The 20,440-nt window shown below is 42.9% G+C and overlaps 1 protein-coding gene and 1 pseudogene across 1 annotated transcript in view; both read right to left on the reverse strand.

Moving 5' to 3' along the window:
• DPP4 (dipeptidyl peptidase 4) overlaps positions 1 to 6,906 on the reverse strand; it is a 52,920-nt gene extending 46,014 nt beyond the window's left edge. The window contains exons 1-2 of the mRNA XM_053408206.1: positions 6,614 to 6,906; positions 5,466 to 5,553 (exon numbers count right to left, since the gene is read on the reverse strand). Of these exons, the coding sequence (XP_053264181.1) occupies positions 5,466 to 5,553; positions 6,614 to 6,619 (94 nt within the window). The 5' untranslated portion in view covers positions 6,620 to 6,906. The remainder of the gene's footprint in view (positions 1 to 5,465; positions 5,554 to 6,613) is intronic.
• A 4,311-nt stretch (positions 6,907 to 11,217) lies between these two features.
• LOC128423257 (protein TFG-like) lies at positions 11,218 to 12,557 on the reverse strand (annotated as a pseudogene).
• Positions 12,558 to 20,440: the final 7,883 nt, after the last annotated feature.

The following is a 20,440-nucleotide window of genomic DNA, read 5'->3' on the forward strand; positions in this document are numbered from 1 at the left end:
TATTGCATACCTGAGTTCTGAATTTTATCTGAGATATTGATTCCTGGATTTTATCTGTGACACTGATCTGTAAAGTAAAGAAAATCTGTAAAGTAAAGAAAATAGAGTAGTCTTGTGCAAATGGTCACGCTTCTTGCACCTTTAACATTTGTATAGAAGAGAAGATTTCAGCAGCTGCAAACTGAAATTTCCTCTTCTATTCAACTATTAAAGGTGCAAGAACTCTGTCTGTTGTTGCATTTGCCCAACTATCCGAATGTCTACTCAGTTTAATGTAGCTTATTCCAGACTGCATCTGAATTGGAACTATTTAAGCTGTTTTCTTAATTATGGAAGAGTTTTTAACTGTTGTTATAGTTTCTTTGTTTGGTGGCTGTAACTGTTTTATTGTTTGTAACCCACCCTGGGACCTCATGATAAAGGATAGCTAAGAAATTTCACTGACAAGCAAACTTATTCCTAAGGAAGTCTGTTCAGGACACTGACCTAAAAATCTGATGTTTAAGGGGCGAAATAGAGCACCAGAGCGCCTCTGTACTATGCCTTTGATTGCCTAATTTGTATTAGCATTCAGCTGATTACTATTTCACTCTCATTTTTCATTCTTCCGCCCCACCCATTTTGCAGGAAATTAAGAACATTTGTGTGAGGAACTGATACCAAAAATAAGGAGAAGTGCTGTAGGAGATGCCTCACACAAAACTGCATACTCAAAACACAGCATTAAAGCACTGTTAAGATGCAAATGTTCTACTCTACATAATGTGCATATTTGGCACTCATAGCTTTCTTCCATTTGTTTCAGTGCCATGTCAACAATTTATTGCACAATCAGAAAACAGGAAGGCTGTTCTGAGCAGAGCACCAAGAACTGGCTAGCAAGTAGCATCTGAAATGTATTATCTCTACTGTCTGTGAACACAGAAGTGCGACTCCCAAAACGTATTTCAGGTTCCTTTTATGATAGCTTTATGGGATAAGGCCCCTGCCTTGTGGAGGTGCCATCAGCTAGAGTTGGTAGCTGCAAAGCTAAACTTTTTTGACTTGGTATAGCAGCACTTCATATATGGGAGCGAGGCACGCACAGTGAGGCTTCATAATAAATGCACACAGAAGCTCCCAGGTTCAGGTTTTGCAAATGTCAGGTAAGGAATCTGAAGTAGATGAGCTAGGAAAGGATGCAACCGAAATTCTGGTTAGCCATTACAAGTCACGGTTGTCATAGTGAGGTAGATAGAGTGTTATCTCAATTTAACGTAATAACATGTTACATTATTATATAACACCAGGTATCTCTGCACCATCTAAGTCTTCTAACAGCAACTGCACACCAATTAAAGGACAAATAACAAATTGTTAACAAAATAGCAATATCTGAACATATAATTGTTAATGTAGCCCTTCACGGCTTAGGACCCTCGTACCTACGGGACCGCCTCTCCTGTTATGCCCCACGGAGGACCTTAAGGTCCATAAATAGCAACACCCTAGAGGTCCCGGGCCCTAAGGAAGTTAGATTAGCCTCAACCAGAGCCAGGGCCTTCTCAACACTGGCTCCGGCCTGGTGGAATGCTCTGTCTCATGAGACCAGGGCCCTGCGGAATCTTTTTTCTTTCCGCAGGGCCTGTAAGACAGAGTTGTTCCATCTGCCCTTTGGCTTAGAATCAGTTTGATTCCCTCTCCCTCTTTTTTCCCCCTTTCTCCTCCTGTGAAGAAGCTGCATCCTAATGTTTTAATGTTGCATTTTAATCTTTTTTAAAATTGTATTTTAATCAACTTGTTTTTATTATTGGTTGTTAGCCACCCTGAGCCTGGTCTTGGCTGGGCAGGGCGGGGTATAAATAAAAATTTATTATTATTAATGTTTGATGTTTTATTGTGTTTTTAGTATTTTGCTGGGAGCCACCCAGAGCGGCTGCGGTAACCTGGTCAGATGGACGGCATATTACTGACATCATCAGTATACAATTTGCAGTCTTTTATAGTTAAAACCATGGGTAGGCAAACTAAGACCTGGGGGCCGAATCCAGCCCAATTGCCTTCTAAATCCAGCCCGTGGACAGTCTGGGAATCAGCGTGTTTTTACATGAGTAGAATGTGTCCTTTTATTTAAAATGCATCTCTGGGTTATTTGTGGGGCATAGGAATTCGTTCATCCCCCCCCCCCAAAAAAAATATAGTCCGGCCCCCCACAAGCTCTGAGGGACAGTGGACCGGCCCCCTGCTGAAAAAGTTTGCTGACCCCTGGTTAAAACCTATGCATGTCTACTCTGAAGTTATTTCAATGAGCCTAACTACCAGGTAAGTGGGCAAAGGATTACAGCCTTAATGTTCCTTCAGTATGTTTCACTTTTTCAAGTATTCATGCACTCTTACATGCTGTTATGGTGCTGTAAATCTACAAAACAGCATTAAGGTATAATTACCAATGCCTTACATAGTGTGAGGCTTGCACATACATGTCTCCGTGGCCATGAACTTAAACTTACTTCCCCTTGCACTATGAGACTGTTCTTAATCTTCCCAAAGCCTAGCACATCTCCAGATTGACAGCATTTTCAAGAAAAGATCCAAGCATACACCAGGAAATTAAGGTTTGCACAATTAAAGTGGATTACAGCACTCCATCGCCCTAGGAGCACAACAACAACCTTTTTTTATTTAGATCCCGCCCATCTGACTAGGTTGCCCCAGCCACTCTGGGGGGCTTCCAACACACACACACACACACACACACACAAATGTATCTACACATAATAAAACATTAAACCTTAAAAAACTTCCCTATACAGGGCTGCCTTCAGGTTCTGCTTTAAAAAAGAAACAGACACAATCCTTCTCAGAAAGCGATATGTACATGCACAGAGAAGTGTGGAATGAATGAATAATGGGAATATACTGGATGTATAAGCAAAACCTGTAAGCAAATCAGGATGAATGCTAATTATTGTGTAACCTCCCCACAAACAAAACAGAATGAATGCCCAATGAAGACTGGTATCCTAGAGGAAGTGTCTCTATGTTTTTCTAGAGGATTATTTCTTTTAGCAAGACAATGTTTTTTTTTTCCTTTGCAACATTTGTACTTGGTGCTTTAATTCCTTATAAAACAGAGTAAAACGTTTAAACTGAAAAGCTGTACCAAACACAGGACTCTATAATTAGACTGGACTTTGATCCCACTTAAGGCTTGTTTGAGATTACAGCTGCATTTCTAACCTTTACTTAATCAGGAACTTTGGACCAATGTTCAAGGGGTGAAAAGGAAATGTGTTCCAAGTTATCTGGATTAGTCTGGCTTGCCCACTAATATCCCCCCCCCCGATTCTTATTTTGTTTTGTCTCCTGCTTGCTCTTCAATGGATATTATTTGTTGTTGTTTTTCAAAATATGTGCAATTTACATTAAAAAAAATTTTTTTAACATCCCTGAATATTATAAAGTGTCTCAGCACACTGCAACACACCATGCTTGTTGCCTAGAGATCTGAAAGCAGCTAGGTGAAGCAGTTAGGGTTCCCTATTCACATCAATGGAGGCTTGCTCACAGCTGAAAACACAACTATATGTCAGTGTATCGGTCATTTAATGAGTGTTTGTTCAGCTGAATGGTTAAGGAAAAATCTGAGTATTCAGACTTACAAAAGATAGCCTTTTGCTATCAGAAAGGGGACCACTCACCCACATTCTTACAGGATTGGGATGCAAGTGGGCTCATTTTGACCACCCAGATCTAGCACCATCCCAACCAGCTTGGCCTTCAGAAGGAATGCTTTCCAGGAGTTAATTAACAGCACTATTAACTTCCTAGCAACTCATTAGCTGTCAAAAAATAATAAGAATTGTTTAAATTATATGTAATTAAATTTGTAGCCAGTTTACTGAAATAGATATTGTCCAAAATGTGGAAACCGTCAAAGGTTACAGGAGAAATGTTGATGTTCCTGCAACTGCAGAATTCCAATACCTAAAGCCAACATCTGGAACCATGTGAACAAGTTTAGTAGTCTGCACACCAAGACCACTATGCAAACCATAGCATATAATAGTCTTACTCCACTTCACTTTTTCATATGGAAACATTGTTTAAAAGATGTATCAAGTAATTGCTCTTAAAACATCAAATGCTACTGTGTGTAAAACATTATGTATCTATATAAACTTTCTCTGAATCTACAAAGTAGAAACTTCCTTAAATCAGCTACAAATTGCAACTGCCTTTCATCTCCATGTTCGGCACTGCACTGTAAAATATATTTATTAAGATGTGCACAAAGGGTAAAGAAAATTATACATTCTTTATAAGCATACACATACATCGTTTTCTGCTTGATCTCTATAACGTAAAAAATATTTATCTTCAACTATAGTCTCAGCCCTTTTTACAACCTTGCTTCAATCCACAAATTCTAGAAACGTACAAAGCCATACATTCCAGCAAGTTTACTGTCAAGAAACTCATGAAATTTTCATTTGTAAGGAAGGTTGTTGTTTTTTACTTTGTACTTTTTGCAAATGTAATCTCAGTGCATAGCTTCCAAAAGAATGGCCCACTGAATCTATCACAAAATAAGGAGAGAGCATGCAGCATCATACAGAAAAGTCTAGTTTTTGCAATGAATATGAAATATGAATATGAAAGTTTAGGCTACAATAAATCAGTTCATGGGATGCCACCAGTGGCGGAGCTTCATGTTCCGTCACCCGGGGGCGGAGAGCAGGTGGGGGCAGGGCTAGCACGCGTCCCGGGAGCAGGCGGGTGGGCAGCCATGATGGCACCCCACTGGGAACGCGCTTCTGGGGGCGGTGCACTTCCCCCGCACTCCTCTTCCTCTGCCAGTGGATTCCACTTGCCTCCATCATTCATAACTATGGTGCAAAATGCACAGGCAGCTCCCCATTTGCACACACTCGGCACGCACACAACCACAGACGTGCATGCCGCTTTTGGCACTGGAAGGGGGTGGGTGGGGCAGGGGTGGAACGGGACAAGGGCGTAAGGGAGGTGGAATGGAGTGGGCTTACATGGCTTCCACTGATACACATGTGCCTCAAAAAGCAACCCATGGATAAATGGGGAGTTGCCTGTACCCTATCCCCTCCCTCTCCACCATAGCTGCTCTTTCCAAGTGCTCCTAACTGAGCGCAGGATCGGATTTAGGTTGAGAAGAGCCCAGGGCCATGAATTTTGGGGAAGGAAGCTGCAGGTGAGGCCATCAAAAGCATCCCCTTTCTTTATACATTAAAAAGTCGCATCTACATTTAAACACACAGATCTGGCCCTAGTTGGCTGCCGGAAGGAATGTTTTCCAGATGTTAATAAGCAGCGCTATTAACTTTCAAGTTATACATTCATATGATGCCAAATGACATACATTCTGATCTCTCTCATGGTTTTCCATGCCACTTGGAGGATCAAATCACTTCCTGTCACCTACCAAGAGACAATTAACACTGCAAACTTACTTTGGTTTGTCAGTAAAGCTACAGGAACAGCAATGGCCGTGATGAGAACTGCAACACCAAGAAATCCCAACAGATACTTCACTATGGTCTGAGAAGAAAAAAAGAAGGAAGTTAAAAAGTATGTAATGTGCATAAAGAGTACATATATTTCTATGGCAATCATAGACAATGATGCCCATGCATCAAATCCAACCCACAACTGGCCTACCATTTATGGGGCCTTCTTAAAGAGTTGTGTCTTTTTAAAGGAAATATCTTTGTGCTGATTCACATTAGCACCACACTGAATATGATGCAATGCTTTTTAGCTCACATTTACCATTACTTATTAATGTGGCCAGCATGTCTAAACCGCTTCTGGTGCATTGGAACACCGTGATAGAAACCAGAGCGCACGAAAACGCCATTTACCCTCCCGCCGCAGCAGTACCTATTTATCTACTTGCACTGGTGTGCTTTCAAACTGCATCCCTACTGTAACTAGTGGAGGCTCTTCGACTTGGGTTTTGGGGGCATATCTTGTTCCCATTCAAAAAATTCATTCCCCCCCCCCAGGTCTTCACACATCTCTAGTCCTTGCAATGCAGGAATCTCAGCTAAAGCATCCATGACAGACGGCCACCCAACCTCTGTCCCAACAGCTGTTATTTTCAGAAAGTTTCCCCTGATGTTTACTTCAGAAGTATAAACACCCCAGTCCCTCTCTGCAGACTTTCGGGGTTATTTGTGTTCTACGCGCCTGAAATGGCATCAGACCAGATGGGAAGGCAAGCAACCTCCGCCATGGTCCGAAGCTCCGCTCTTGAATCCGCACCCGCAGCCCAGCCCCAGGGAGCGACCACGGGAAACCTTGCGCTTTCATTGGCGAGGAAGAAAATCGAGGACCGTACGTCTGTCAGCCAGCATCTCTCTCCAGGGAGGGGGGGGTGAGTGCGCGCGCGCGCGCGTAGATACACGAGGCGCCCGGAATGGAGCGAGAGGCTGAGGCAGCCTCCAAACTCCAGGCGCGCTCGAGCCACCGCCGCCGCCGCCTTCGCCCACGAACAGCCTAAGTCAGGCGGCCGAGGCGAGGCGCGTTCCCGTCGCCCCGCGCGCCAGAGAGGCGGCCGAACTTGCCGCCGGGGCCACACGGCTCGCTTCCTACCCACCTTCATTGCGGGAGCTGGACGAGGGGCGAAACAGCAGCTGCTGAGGAAGCGCTAGAAGTGCAGGGTTTCGCCTCAAGCGCGCAAGACTTTGCTCCCGGATATGCAGAAGTTCTCCGTCAGCAGCAGCGGCGGCGGCGGCGCCCCGTTAAATATTAGCGAGGTTTCCAAGCGAGGAGCAAAAACCTCCTGGCTGTCACACACAAACACGCTCACGCTCGGGACGGGACAGGCAGCCAGGCGCACGGGACAGAGGGAGGAGCCCGGCGGGGCAAGGGAGTCGGCGGCGGGGCGGGGCGGGGAATCCCAGCGCGAGGAGAGAGGGCCGGGCAGGCGAGGCGCCCATAGAGCGCTTGGGCGGGATACACTAGTCTCTCCCCACGTGGGCGCAAGTCCAGCTGGCCTGAGGTAAAGCAAGAGGAAAGCTTGCGCGAAGCGGAGGACCGCAAAGCGCGGGCGCTGAGGCGAGGGGGGCCCGGATTTGGCGCGTGAGTTGAAGGAAGGAGCAAGTCTCTGCGCAGGCGTGCAGGTGACTGGGCCACTCCCCTGCGTTCGGTTTCTAAAATGAGGTGGGAGGGCCTGGCTGACTTCTCTTTTTCAGACTCAGGTAGGTAGCCGTGTTGGTCTGAGGCAGTCGAAATAGAAATAAAATAAATAATTGTCCAGTAGCACCTTATAGACCAACTAAGTTTGTTCTGGTATAAGCTGTACCAGAACAAACTTAGTTGGTCTATGAGGTGCTGCTGGACAATTTTTCTCTTTTTCATCTTAGGCTCCAGTCCTCCACCCACTTGGGACTCAAGACTGAGTAGACTTGGCTAGCATGGCACTAAGAAGCTGTTCTTCTGAGCTCAGTTCAGTTGCATCTTTATGGGCAATTGAAATGATCATGGAGTTAGAGGCTGAAATATACTCAGAGTCGCAAAGTGATTTCATGCTCTTTATTCAGCTCATAGTGGTGAGGAGGAATGAATGAATGTCCCCTCAAAGTATCTGCTTTATATACATTATTTACACAATGGGCTGCACATGATTGGCTAATTCCGGAATTCTACTGTAAGCCAATCAGGTGGTGGATTCACTTCTATCTGGAGCATGATTGGGTGGTTCCTGCCAACCAATCATACTGCTGCATTGTTCTAGGACCAATCAGACTGCTGCATTCTGAATCCTATTGTTCTAGGACCAATCAGACTGCTGCCTTTTGGATCCTATTGTTCTAGGACCAATCAGACTGCTGCAGTTTGGATCCTATTCAACTCAGTACATAACACCGGCTGTCATAGAAAAAAGGTAAAGGACCTCTAGACGGTTAAGTCCAGTCAAAGGTGACAATGGGGTTGTGTCGCTCATCTTGCTTTCAGGCCACAAACAGCTTTCCAGGTCATGTGGCCAGCATGACTAAGCTGCTTCTGGTGCAATGGAAGCCAGAGTGCACGGAAATGCCGTTTATTTTCCCGCCACAGTGCTACCTATTTATCTACTTGCACTGGCATGCTTCCAAACTGCTAGGTTGGCAGGAGCTGGGACAGAGCAACGGAAGCTCACCCCATTATGCGGATTTGAACCACTCACCTTCCGATCAGGAAGCCCAGGAGGCTTACTGGTTTAGACCACAGCAACACCTGCATCCCAAAAGGCTGTGATGTAGTGGAGGGGAAAATAGGGGAGTGCAACTCCTGGTGGTTCCTCCCCCCCCCAGCAGAAGCTATGTGTTATTAGCCAGAGATCTAGGTGCGTGAGAGATTCACCTTGCTCTAGCCCAGAGTTTCCCAAACTTGGGTCTCCAGCTGTTGTTCTCCAGCTGTTGGGTCTCCAGCTCTTGTCATCCCTAGCTAGTAGGGATGATGGGAATTGGAGTGCAAAAACAGTTGGAGACCTACATTTGGGAAACCTTGCGCTAGCCAGTGGTTCAGATGATAAGACCTTCAAGGGTATTTATTATATTTTTGTGGCAGATTAGCATAGAGGAACTTAGAAGATAAATAATTAAGAAAAGTCTGCATACTTCTTTCCACTGGAAACAGAATCCATGTACTGAATCACAGAGGAAGTTCTTTGATGTTTATGCTGTACGAATCTGTCTCATTATGAGGGGATTCCCCACATTGGATTTTGGTTGCACAAAACAAACACAGAAACACAGCCTTCAGTTTTTCAGCTTTCAGTAGCAGAAACATTAAAATGATCTTTGGCTTTGGATTTCCCCCTCCTGAATTGCACCTTATTTGAGTTGTACATGGTGGTAGGGATAGATATTCCAGATGTCAGAGTCCAAGGGTGTGAAGTTCCCTAAAAGTAGTAATTGAGATACCTGGGAAATGTTAACAGAACACCACCCTCTGAATAGGGATGTGCTTGAAAAGAAAAGTATAAAAACCAGGCACATTTTTCAGAATAACTTTGTGGGGTGATATATGCAAAATAATGTATTATACATCACATTGAAAAGTCTATAAAAATGACACATGCAAGAAATGGTTATATAACCAGAAATGGCACGTGTGAAATAAATGACATATGCAAAGTGACATGCAAGAGTGATGAAAGTGACATATGTAAGATCATGTCTTACACACATTAATTGATCAATGCATCCCCTGTTCCTATTCTCCTAATAACTACCATAGAACATAGATTACAATCCTCATTTGTAAATTGGTGTATTTGCCTCTAGCACTTGTACAATCAAAAGGATATTGTTTAGTCAGGAGTGCTGTGACATTAAAAACTGGTGACATGGGGTTGGCAGCTATTCATCACATTATTTATGACATGACATGACATTAGGATACTGGTCATTCAATTAAGTCTTCTGGGTGGGTCACACCACAATATGATATTAGACCATATATTATTACAGCCAAGATAAAATCAGAAAGCAGCAGCAAAATGAGATTAAGAATCCCCCCCCCCTTTTTACTCGATAAAAGTTTGTGGTATTTTTGTATGTTTTTAAAGCAAGCACAGAATATAACGCTGCCTAAAAACCCACAGAGGGGAAAGCAATAAGTGCCAATAGATAAAAGTGCAATTCCATACAGTTCCATTGAATTTAGTGGGGCTTTCTTCCAGAGAAGTGTGTACAGGATTGCAGCCTAAAAGCATGTAATTGAAATCTTGAGAAAATGAAGTCTCTAGCTGGCACAGCTAGATTTTTCACCTAGTAGTTTAATATGGCAAGTCAGAATGTCATTACTTTACAAACATTTAGATAGTGTTTCCAATATTAAACTAGAAAGCCAATACAATTTAAAGCAGGAAACAAGATTAATTTGGTCATTTATCCCAGCAAATTATACAGCAACAGTGATACCATAGAATATTCTGCCATTCATTAGTTTCCATATTTTAGTTAAAGAACCTTGGAGTCTGTATGGATGGAATAGCAACGGCAACAACTTGGACTTACTTGGGGCCCATCAACAGCACAGCTTCTGAGGCATCTGATCAAGATTTGTATTTTAAAATGAGCTTAAAAATATATATATATTTGCAAATGTTTATATCTTTCATGCCAGGCATAAAGCAGCTGGCAGCTGTTCATTACCCTCTTAAACAGGGCCCCTCTGATTTGTATTAGCATTAGCAGGAGACGAGTGCCTCAGGGTTGTAAAAGGAAATTACAAGCTAGGAGCAAAAGGTCACACTGACCATACAAATTACAGAATACAATCAAGCTGCAATTAAGTTGGTAAATAGTAAGAATTATTGTGCCTCCCATTAGACTTGAGCCACATTTTCATAAGGTTAAAAGGGCAAATAGAAACAGCAGCTGGACTAGGCAAAGCAGCTCTCTGAAACTGCTTTGAAGCTTTAGAGAACTTAGAATTTAGCTTAGCTTTTACTAAGTTCCCTTTCTTCTAAAAAACTATATATGTTGTGTATGAAATATATTGGCTTAAATGTAATTATGCAAAGGATTTAGAAAGTAAGAAATGTTAGATTCTTATGTTAGATTCTTATTTCATAGAATCATAGAATCATAAAGTTGGAAGAGACCACAAGGGCCATCAAGTCCAAACCCCTGCCGAGCAGGAAACACCATCAGAGCACTCCTGACATATGGTTGTCGAGCCTCTGCTTAAAGACCTCCAAAGAAGGAGATCTTTCATAGATGGTGTGTGAGAAGGTGAACCCAAGATCTCTGTTTAAGATAAAATTAGAACCATAAGCCATCTGTTTTGCAGGGAATAGGGCAAGAGGGGCCAAAGGTTATCTGGTAATTAAGGTGCCTGGTCGAGGTAAATGTAAGATATATGACTACTTGTCTGCCATTTATAGATAGAAGGAAATATAGCTCTTTATCTCCCATAAAAGGTAATAGGAAATGGGTGTATCTTTTATGATTGGTTCTAGCAAACAGCCAATAGGAATTTCAACCAGGCTGATTGGACAGAGGTAGCCAAAGGAGGAGCGAGGGGGCTGGGCTGAGGGAATATAAGTGCTGGCCATCAGGGCTGAAAGGGCAGAGCTTTGGTAACCATATACCACTGTGTCTCTCATTTATTTGTCTGACAAATAAATTATTATTTTAATTTCTCTATTGCTGCGTTGAATATTTCATTCCAGCTAAGCGTTAAACACAAGCAGGGTGCTACACTTCCTTATCGATAGCCAGGACCTGGCTGGGTGTAACCCTGGCCAAAAGGAGGGCGATTGTGTGCATATGGATTAGGGCCACTTGGAGGGGGTGTCATAGTAGTTCCAGGTGGTGGAGTGAAGCCTGGTCTTGGCTGATAAGCACCTGGCTGGCTGGGAGCCATTCCAGTTTGTGAAGCTGGGGTCACATTATAGCTGGCTGACTGTGAAGCCTGTGTTGTGTAGTTCTGTGCAGGAAAAGTGCCTGCCTGATACTCCTGGGGAGGCTGAGCTGGCAGCTGCTAAGGTTGAGGCTGGCCAGGAAACCCAGGAGCTGGAGCCTGTGAGGGCTGCTGGCTGTATGCTTGGAGCTGCTGTGCTTGTTGAGGAGCAGTCTGCTGGCTGTAGCCTGCTGGATACTGGATACCATACTGTGGCTGAGGCTGAGGCTGCTGAGCAGGGTATCCAGCTTGTTGTGGATATTGTGGATATATCTGGCCAGTTTGTGGCTGAGTTCCTCCATATGGTGGCTGCTGTGGTTGAACTCCAGGTGGATGAGCTGCAGAAGATGCTATCGGGTGTTCCGGAACGTTCTTCTACATGGGCACTGGGGGGTCTCGAACCTGATCATCTGCCAGCTCAAATGCTGACATGACATTTTTGTTGATTTCATCTTGATTTTTTAATGGATCAAAAGCAGACATACTTGCTGCTATAACTTGAGTAGAAGGCTTGACAGTGGAGTCAGTAGTAGCAGGCTTATCTTCCCTACTCTCTGCAACATCATTTTCAGGGAGGCTTGTGCTAGGCAATCCAGCAAACGATTCACTTTGTTACGAAGTTCTATCAGCTCTCGACGGAGGTATTTCACTTGATTAGATTCTAGAGGCCTTGGCTGCCCATTCACAAACAGTGTCAATTTCAGTATCCTACTGCACTGAATTGCAAAAGAAAGATCTGAGCTATCAAAGATTGTTATAAGATCTCCATCTTCGTCTTTGTATTTTATGTAACTTCATCATTGCTCAGAAGCTTTCCCCTGAAAACTCTCTGCATCATCAGCACTAACTCGTCATAGGTGATGTCCTCATTGTGAATGGGAATTCTTCTAATATCATCACCCATTTGAGCTTTAATTATAAGCTTTCCACTCAAATCCAGTTGTCCATTCATGGTTAACTCTGGCCTTCTTACACAGCTGTCTTGGAAAATGTATTGAGTAGCTGGGCAGATTTCCCCTTTTACTTTCAGCTGGAGGTCAGATGTCCTGCCATGCAGCAGTGGTTAGTAAAATATAACAATAGGCAGCAGTGTGTGGAATTGCTGCCGCTGCTGCCGTACGTGGCAAAGACTCGGCCAAGGCGGTTGCTGCCATCGCTCCATGCCTTTCGAGGGTATGGTAGATAAACAGATTAAGGTCGAAGTTATGCCTGGTGGCTTTTGTAAAATTTCTGTTTAACAGTCACCATCATGATCAGCCCTTAAAAAACAGGAGTGGAAGCAGCTGCTTTCTGGTCAGAGCTGTATTGGCCCTGTAATTTGATAATAAGCGCCAACAGGAAGAAAAGTTGGTTTGTTTCAGCCGCAATAAATCTTTCGAGATTTCTTCTCTCACCTCTGCACCGATTGTTGTTTCTCGTCCCCCATCCACCTCACCCTGCCAAAAAGTTTTGACAAAGGGCTGATTACTTTTTCCATGTCCAAAGCTGATAAAGTGTTCATTATGAGGGAAGGCATGTATGAACATTTTTTAATAATGTCCAAATGGATAGGAAAAATGTGGGTAAGCAAAAGGCACAATTTCCTGCACCCTTAAAAGCTTTCAAAGCAAGCACCCATATATTCAAGGTATAGGCAGAAATGTTCATTGCCAGGAAACAAGCATATGGCTTAAAAAAAAAACTTTGAGAAATCAGGATTTAATAATGAGAAGAAGAAAAATATTTAGAACCCATTCTGATCATGAGAACTAAAATCTATCACCGAGAGGCTTTGAAGAGTTTTCCATTTCATTTAATTACCTAAAAAAATAACTGGCATTCAGAATGCTATGAAGAGATGCAAAAGTGAGATTTATTTCAAAACTCACTAGCTACACGTGTACAAGTGTTTGTGTGAAAGAGAGTACACTTACTGATTTGTTCAGCTCAGCTATTTTGTACACACACACACACATACTCCACAGTAATTGAACACTGCATGTGAATAGCCATACAAATGTACAGCTCAAGTATTTGTATACACAGATTGTACACTTGTTGAATGTACAATGTGAACATCTGTAAGAAGTGGACAAAAAAAGAAGGAAGAAGGTTCTTATTGTTCTGGACATACAGCCACACTCATATCCTTGTACAGGAGAAGAACGATATATTGAGTCCAGTGCTTGCATAATATGGCATGGCATTTTAAAACATCATTTCTTTACACTTAGAAGGTTTAGGCGGTCCCAGCAATTGAGGATGTACCCACACCTGCCCAGTGATGTGAGAATATTCCAAGCTCACTGTCCCAACTTTGTTCACCTGTGGCATGTGCAAGGAGAAAAAGACATTACCTAATCAAAGGAAGGTTTTTCAAATATGTATCAAGCAACCACAAGCACCTGTGTGGATGGCTGGATCTAGAACAGGCTTCCTCAAACTCGGCCCTCCAGATGTTTTGAGACTACAATTCCCATCATCCCTGACCACTGGTCCTGCTAGCTAGGGATCATGGGAGTTGTAGGCCAAAAACATATGGAGGGCCAAGTTTGAGGAAGCCTGATCTAGAATCAACCTAGATTAAAAGCAGGTATGTTGAGAATGAGTGCAAACAATGCCAGATTGAGAAAAGATACATTTTTGTGTTGCAAGCAGGTTCATGTGTACGCAGCCCCATTTTTAATGCTGCACTTTGATCCTTCAATTTGCCACAAAGGTACATTTTGATAACACCTGGCAGCATCAGACTGTCACCAACAAGGAATCATTTAGTATAGTGAAACAGGTTTTATGTAATGAAACCTGTTTCATTACATGTCCTTAATGAAATCACCTGCAATGAGCTCGAGACAAGAGAGCCTTCTTATAAAAATGATGCATTATTTTTATAACCTTATTGTCAGATGACTCATTTTTTGTTTCTGTGTCTTTAAAATATTCTACTTAATTTATGTTGCTTTGTTTTTAATTGAGATTCTGCACAACACTGATTTTTTTTTTAATATTAGTTTGTGGTATAGAAGTAAATGCACAGTAATAGACAGGTGTTGATGATAAACCGGTTTTGCAAATGAACCTAGAGGAAATGTGATTTCTCCACACTTTACAGAAGATTAGCATGCTCCATTTGTTTCATATCAGTGACAACAATGGTTTTAGTCATTCAGGAGCTCCGTAAGATAAATGCATCTCTAATATAAAACCTCTGCTGTGGTTACTTTTTTGATTATCAAAATACATTTCTTGTCAAATGGTACCAAAAAATTAACCCTATGAGATACACACTGTATTTCCTAATGAGCAAGTTTCAGGGCAACTGAAGTGAATACCTGTGCAATTTTTACTGAGTTTTAGTAAAATGAAAAGCATTTTCTCTAATTTTTCATGTTTCAGAAATTATTCATTTTTAGAAATGGTGGGTGCGTATGCCATTTCCTGTTTTTCTGCTATCTGTCCAGTGTTTGAACCATAAAAATTGGAACTGGAAATACATTGTTACAGGCTCATCACTTGTCCCCTTACTCTTAAGCACAACCGTAAACCAGTTCAGATAGATGCTTGCTTAAATCTGCTTTCAAGAGTTGCTACTCAGATGTCATTTCACTCTTTTCATAATTTATTGGGTGGCCTTACATTTGTAGCACAGTATTTCAGAAAATGCATGCAGACTTGAGGACAGAAGTGAAAAAGGGCACTGAAGACTATTAGATGGAGCTTTCTGTGTTCCCCTCTCTCCTTCCAAAGGCAATTCCATTGGAATACCAGATTCCATTCTGGCTAATTCAGCAGGGATAGGAGAGAGTTTTGATTCACTTCACAGCAGTTCACATTTTCCCTGTCCAAAACAATATGCGAGCTAAAACACATTCGCCCTTCTAAATTCTTAAGTTTTCTGAATTTCACAGTGCCAAGAAAAGTGTACAAAAATGCATGTGCCAGGGCAAAGTGTGTATAAAAGGCAAGTATTAGCAAAAAGAATATTAAAAAGCATCATATTAGGGGAAATGGCTTTGCAAAAATGTGTGTATTAGGCAAAATTGCATGCAAACATATTAGGAGACATTTGCAGGTGAATTTTCATGAGGACTTAAACCAAAAAGAATTCACAAATTGATGTAGGAATGTGGAGGATTGGTTTTAAGATTAGAAAAATGAGAAACCAAAATTGACAGGTTTGCCCATCACTATCCCCCATACAAAGTTGGGCACTAAAATGCAAATTCCGTTATTCAGATCATCAGGACCTCCCTTGAAGCGAATTAATAGGCAAAACTCAAAGGCTACCTCTTATGTTAAGTCCCTATGATTGAAGAGCTCCAGTCTCAAACCACACACTATATGGCACACAGGCAGGGAAAGTACAATGGAACATTATAATGCTCATAGTGTGCTGGGGGAATGGGGAATTCTGACCTGTTTCGGAATTCTGACCTCTCTTATCAGGTAAACTTCATGTCTGAAATGCTTGCTGATAAATGTAAAAAAAAAAGTTCATTTCTCTAATGATGTGTGTAGAACTTCTGCTCATCAAATTCCAGCTTTCTGGGTAACCTAATGCATGTTGAATCGCAGGTTATAGCTGAGGCATAAAAATCTTTCCTTCGCCATTTGCTTTTCTATCAAGTGATGCAAGTGCCTTGGATTATGTGTGCACCAAACCTTATCTTCTGAGCTGGTGGGGGAGCAGCTTTGAGACCCCAGTTTTTTCCCTCTCCTCAGCACACATCTTGCATATTCTCAGATACGTACCGCAACAGAATGGCAGCAGGTATCATCCACTACAAAACAGCGCAAAGCCTCGGTAAATCTGGCAAGTAATGTTTACACACTTGCCTGGAAGCTCATCCCACTGAACTAAATGCAGCTTGCTTCTGAGTAGCCAGGCATAGGTTCACACTATAAAATGCCTTAACAAAAACGAAGCAAAAGCGCTTATCTCTGAAAAGATGCAGGATAAATAGTGACTTAAAAGGGGAAAGAAGCACATTAGTATTGAAATATACGTTGGGGTTAAAAACCCTGAAAGAAGGAACATATGAGGCAGAGGAATGCTCCAGACGCAAAGACATAATGCATCTTTTGTGAGAAATATTTTTAGTCAGATTTTCTTTAACTGTCACCAGCTTTATGAAATGAAACATTCCAGGTAATGCCTTGCTGCATTTTTCATGGTGTCCCTGTGTTTTAACGCAAAAAATGAGGCTGGGTCAAACAAGGGTCCATTGTTTCCCTTTATCCTGGAAGAGATTTCTGCAGGTCTGCAAAAAATGTAAGAGCCAAATGTCAGGCTGTTTCCTCTTCTTCACTGATATTAATGGCAAAGCTCCAAAAAATAGGCATCCTGACATTTCAGTTGGGATCTCTGAATCCTTTGTTTGCAAACTAACAGATTACATTCTGTACTTTTTGTAGGGAGCTGCTTCCAAAACTGTGGGACCCGGAAGTCCTCAATTGACCAGGGTGGGATCAGTGAGTGAAAGAAGGTGGTTTTCCAAATACATGAGCACTTTAGGGTCCAATTGTCAGCTATATGCCAGGAATATTTATTATTATTATTATTATTATTCTGCAGTGATTTATAATGGGAACTATGCAGCACTTTCAGGCAGGGTGGGGTAGAGAGCATGATAACAAACTTCAGGGCTTTCAGAACTTTTGGGAGCAGATGAGGGTCTGTTGTACGACCCACCCACCTCTTAATCTTTGCTATAGGTGCGTAATGGAGGTGCATGGACGTCCCCTCACCGGAGTACCCACCTGTAGTCCACCATTTACCACTCTTGAAGCACCACCACTGCCTTTCTGTTGCAGCAAAACAGTCAGCAATGTGTCTGTAGGGCTCTTCAGTGGTGCCTTGCTCTGGGGAAGTCTTGCTTGCACAGTGGTAGCAAAAATGAGAGAGGGAGATGGAGAAGCTCAGTGCACAGGGGTAGAGGCATCTAGGAGGAACCAGTGGAATCAGAATGAATTGAACTGCCCTTGTCCCCACTCCCTTCATCTTGCAGTGGATTCTGATAGCTGAACATTGCTCACCCTGCCCAGAGGATAAAATCCCAGATTAAAGATTTGTCTTTTAAAAAGTGGCACACAACAAAGAAGAACGGAACAAGACACCTCCCTCCCCTTGTCATTGTTTTGCTATCAAGATAATTTCTTTAAAAAGGCTCAAATGAAAAATTAAGCTATTCTGATTTTATCTGTAAGCCACATGTTATGGTAAGAGGCAGGGTATAAATAAATAAGTGTACTAAAATCAATAAATTGGCACTTTCTGGAAAACTGGTTTCTCCCTTGTTATGTAGTGTTTATATCCTGCTCTTCTTCAATAAGTACGTAGGTATTGAACAGAACAGAATAAACTGAAAAGTTAATAATTTACTACAGAAATTTCCTTGTTTGTATGAGCTTAAAGAATCTGTCACCTCATGTTCCATCTTTCACACCTCTCCATTCTGCCCTGTAAGAACAACAACCACTCACCCAGTTCCAGACACAAGTAATGATGTAGAGGAGGGCCAACACGGAGGAACATAGTTCCAGGACTTTCTCCTGGCCAGCAATGATGATGTCATATGCTGCAGCACCTGTCATGACTCCAGAGTCCAGAAGGAGTCAGGGCACTGAGTTGGAGTATATGGTGTTGCCAGCTAATGAGCCAGCCCAGGTTACTGGTGATGAGCCTGCTGCTGATGGTCAGGAAAACACCACACCTGAGGCTGACAGGGAGGAACTCATTGAAACAGATGCCGCAGCACCCAAGTTTCTTGAACTGGAACCAGGACCCTCACAGGTGCCTTTCCCTGAGCCTCAGGAACCAGATGCTACCACACCAGTCCAACAGCCCCCAGACAGAAAGCCACAGAGCATAGCAGACATGCCCATCTTCAGGCCAGAGATCTTAGTTCTGCTGAAGGGGTGGAGCCTAGGAGGGGTGGGCTGGAAGCAGAGGCTCAAAAGACCTCAGCTCACTTCCAATCCTTGTAAGAGAAAGTGGCTCATTAGGAGCTCTCCATGGTACTTGGTGGGCACCTTCACAGTTCCAGAACAAGCCATCCCAAGGATGACTGACAGACCCTCCTTGTCCTATTGATTGAGTGCGGTGACACTGAGGCTTCCATGCTTTTCTGTTTCCTGTTATATATTAGCATAGTCTGAGACTGAGTTTGGCCTGCTATTCCGAAACTGCCACCAGAGTCCAATGTAATGGATGAAAACAGTTCCAAGAGTGGTGTTTGTTTTTGTGTTTTTGACGCTTTTCCTGGAGACACGACTATGGAGGATGTCTGGATGGCCTCCTGCACCTTGAAATGTACAACTACACTACTGACTCATCCATGCCCCCTCTCCATCTTATCTGGCATGCTATTTTTATGTCCCCTATGGTCCGACCCTACCTGGCCCAGCTAGTGTCCAGCTAAGTTCCTCCATTGGTATCCTAATGAGAGGGCCATGTTGGCCTGGAGACAACGAGGAATGATGTTCTTTGAAGATATTGTAGGCACTTGCCCCACACCTCCACACCTGGCTGGAAGTGATAGCATATTGAAGTTAGGTGAACCATAGCAGAATTGTTTTGTATGTGAGTTCGGATGACATTGGAGAAAAGGAGACACAGAGAGGCTTATCTTTATCTGTGGTTTTCGTTGCAAAGCTGTGGTGTGGACAGGTTCCCTGGAAACCTTAGGGGGAAGCAAGATCTGTTGGAGTGTTAATGCTGTGACTCTTTCCACCCCATGCTCAGGTTTTATATGTGTGTTAATAAATCCATATACAGCTGGCGGCCATTTTAGGTGTGTCCATTTGACGTGTAACTGCCACCACACAGGTCCTTTTGAACCTGGAAGAAAGCAGAATGGGGGTGGAACAGGGCCAGAGTGGGGTGCACTTATATGCACTCCACCAATGTGTGTGAGGGCTGGGAACACAACCTTTGTGCGAAATGGTCGCCACCTGTATCCTAAACCTACTTACTAGAGTCTCCTTTGACCATCAACCCAAGGAAACTGAGCCCTAGGTAAGCACAGGCACCTCTGGAATTTCTTGAATGACCTCCTTGAGTGAGTCTCCAGGAACATCTGACTTGCAAAAAGGTCGCACAGAAAGGCGAACTTGATAAACCTCGATCTTATCTAGAAAGGAAATTCTGACAATCACTTTTGCTGATGAGGCTTGCTGATTATTAAAAGAGATCTAGATGAGGGCCAATATGTTTGCTTCCTGGAATTTAGCGGCTTGAGGTCATAGTCTGAAAGAGATAACAGACATTTTCCACTGAAACCTTAGTCATGCTTCGTTTATTGCTAGTAGTATGGCTCTAGGAAATGTCAAAGTAGTCCTCACAGATGCATCTACACAGAAGTAAGACCCACTGATGTCAATGGAATTTACTTCCAGGTAAATCTAGGACTGCAGATGGAGAAGCAGCCTGTCCTTGGGATGAAAGGAACCACAGGAAATCAGTGTCTTCTGTTCCTGTTTGCGTTTCTCCAAGGGAAATAATGTCTCTATTTGACTGCATTTCTCAGGTTAGAAGAGACACACACACAGAGAGAAGCCCTTTCTTGCTGCACTCAATAGACAGTTTGCAGAACAGCTTATTATGAACTGGTTTTGTGTTCAATCCTGACATGAGTTCAAGGCAACCGTGAGGGTTTAGATTTTGTTTCAGTTCCAGCCTCTCTACAGTTGAGTTTCGTTTGGGTTCAGATTCAGTCCAACTCTCTGATTACCAGCCACAGATGTAAAAATAACATTGGCTCACATTCAACTGTCTCCAAATTGTGATGAACTTGTGTGTTATCATACAATGAAAAAACATGCCAAGGGTTGCTCTGTAAGGGGGAAAGGTAATTTTAGCTTGATCTCCCTTACATCCTTCATGAAGGTCACATCCAGATTATGCATTTAAAGCACATGACTTCCCCCAAGGGATCCTGGGAACTGTAGTTCATTAAGGGTGCTGGAAATTGTAGCTTTGTGAAGGGGCAGCTTTGTATAGTTCCCAGGACTCTTTTGAGGCAAGCCATGCAGTTTAAATGTATGATAG

The sequence above is a fragment of the Podarcis raffonei genome, chromosome 1, assembly GCF_027172205.1.
Source record: "Podarcis raffonei isolate rPodRaf1 chromosome 1, rPodRaf1.pri, whole genome shotgun sequence".
In the NCBI taxonomy this organism is placed as follows: domain Eukaryota; kingdom Metazoa; phylum Chordata; class Lepidosauria; order Squamata; family Lacertidae; genus Podarcis; species Podarcis raffonei.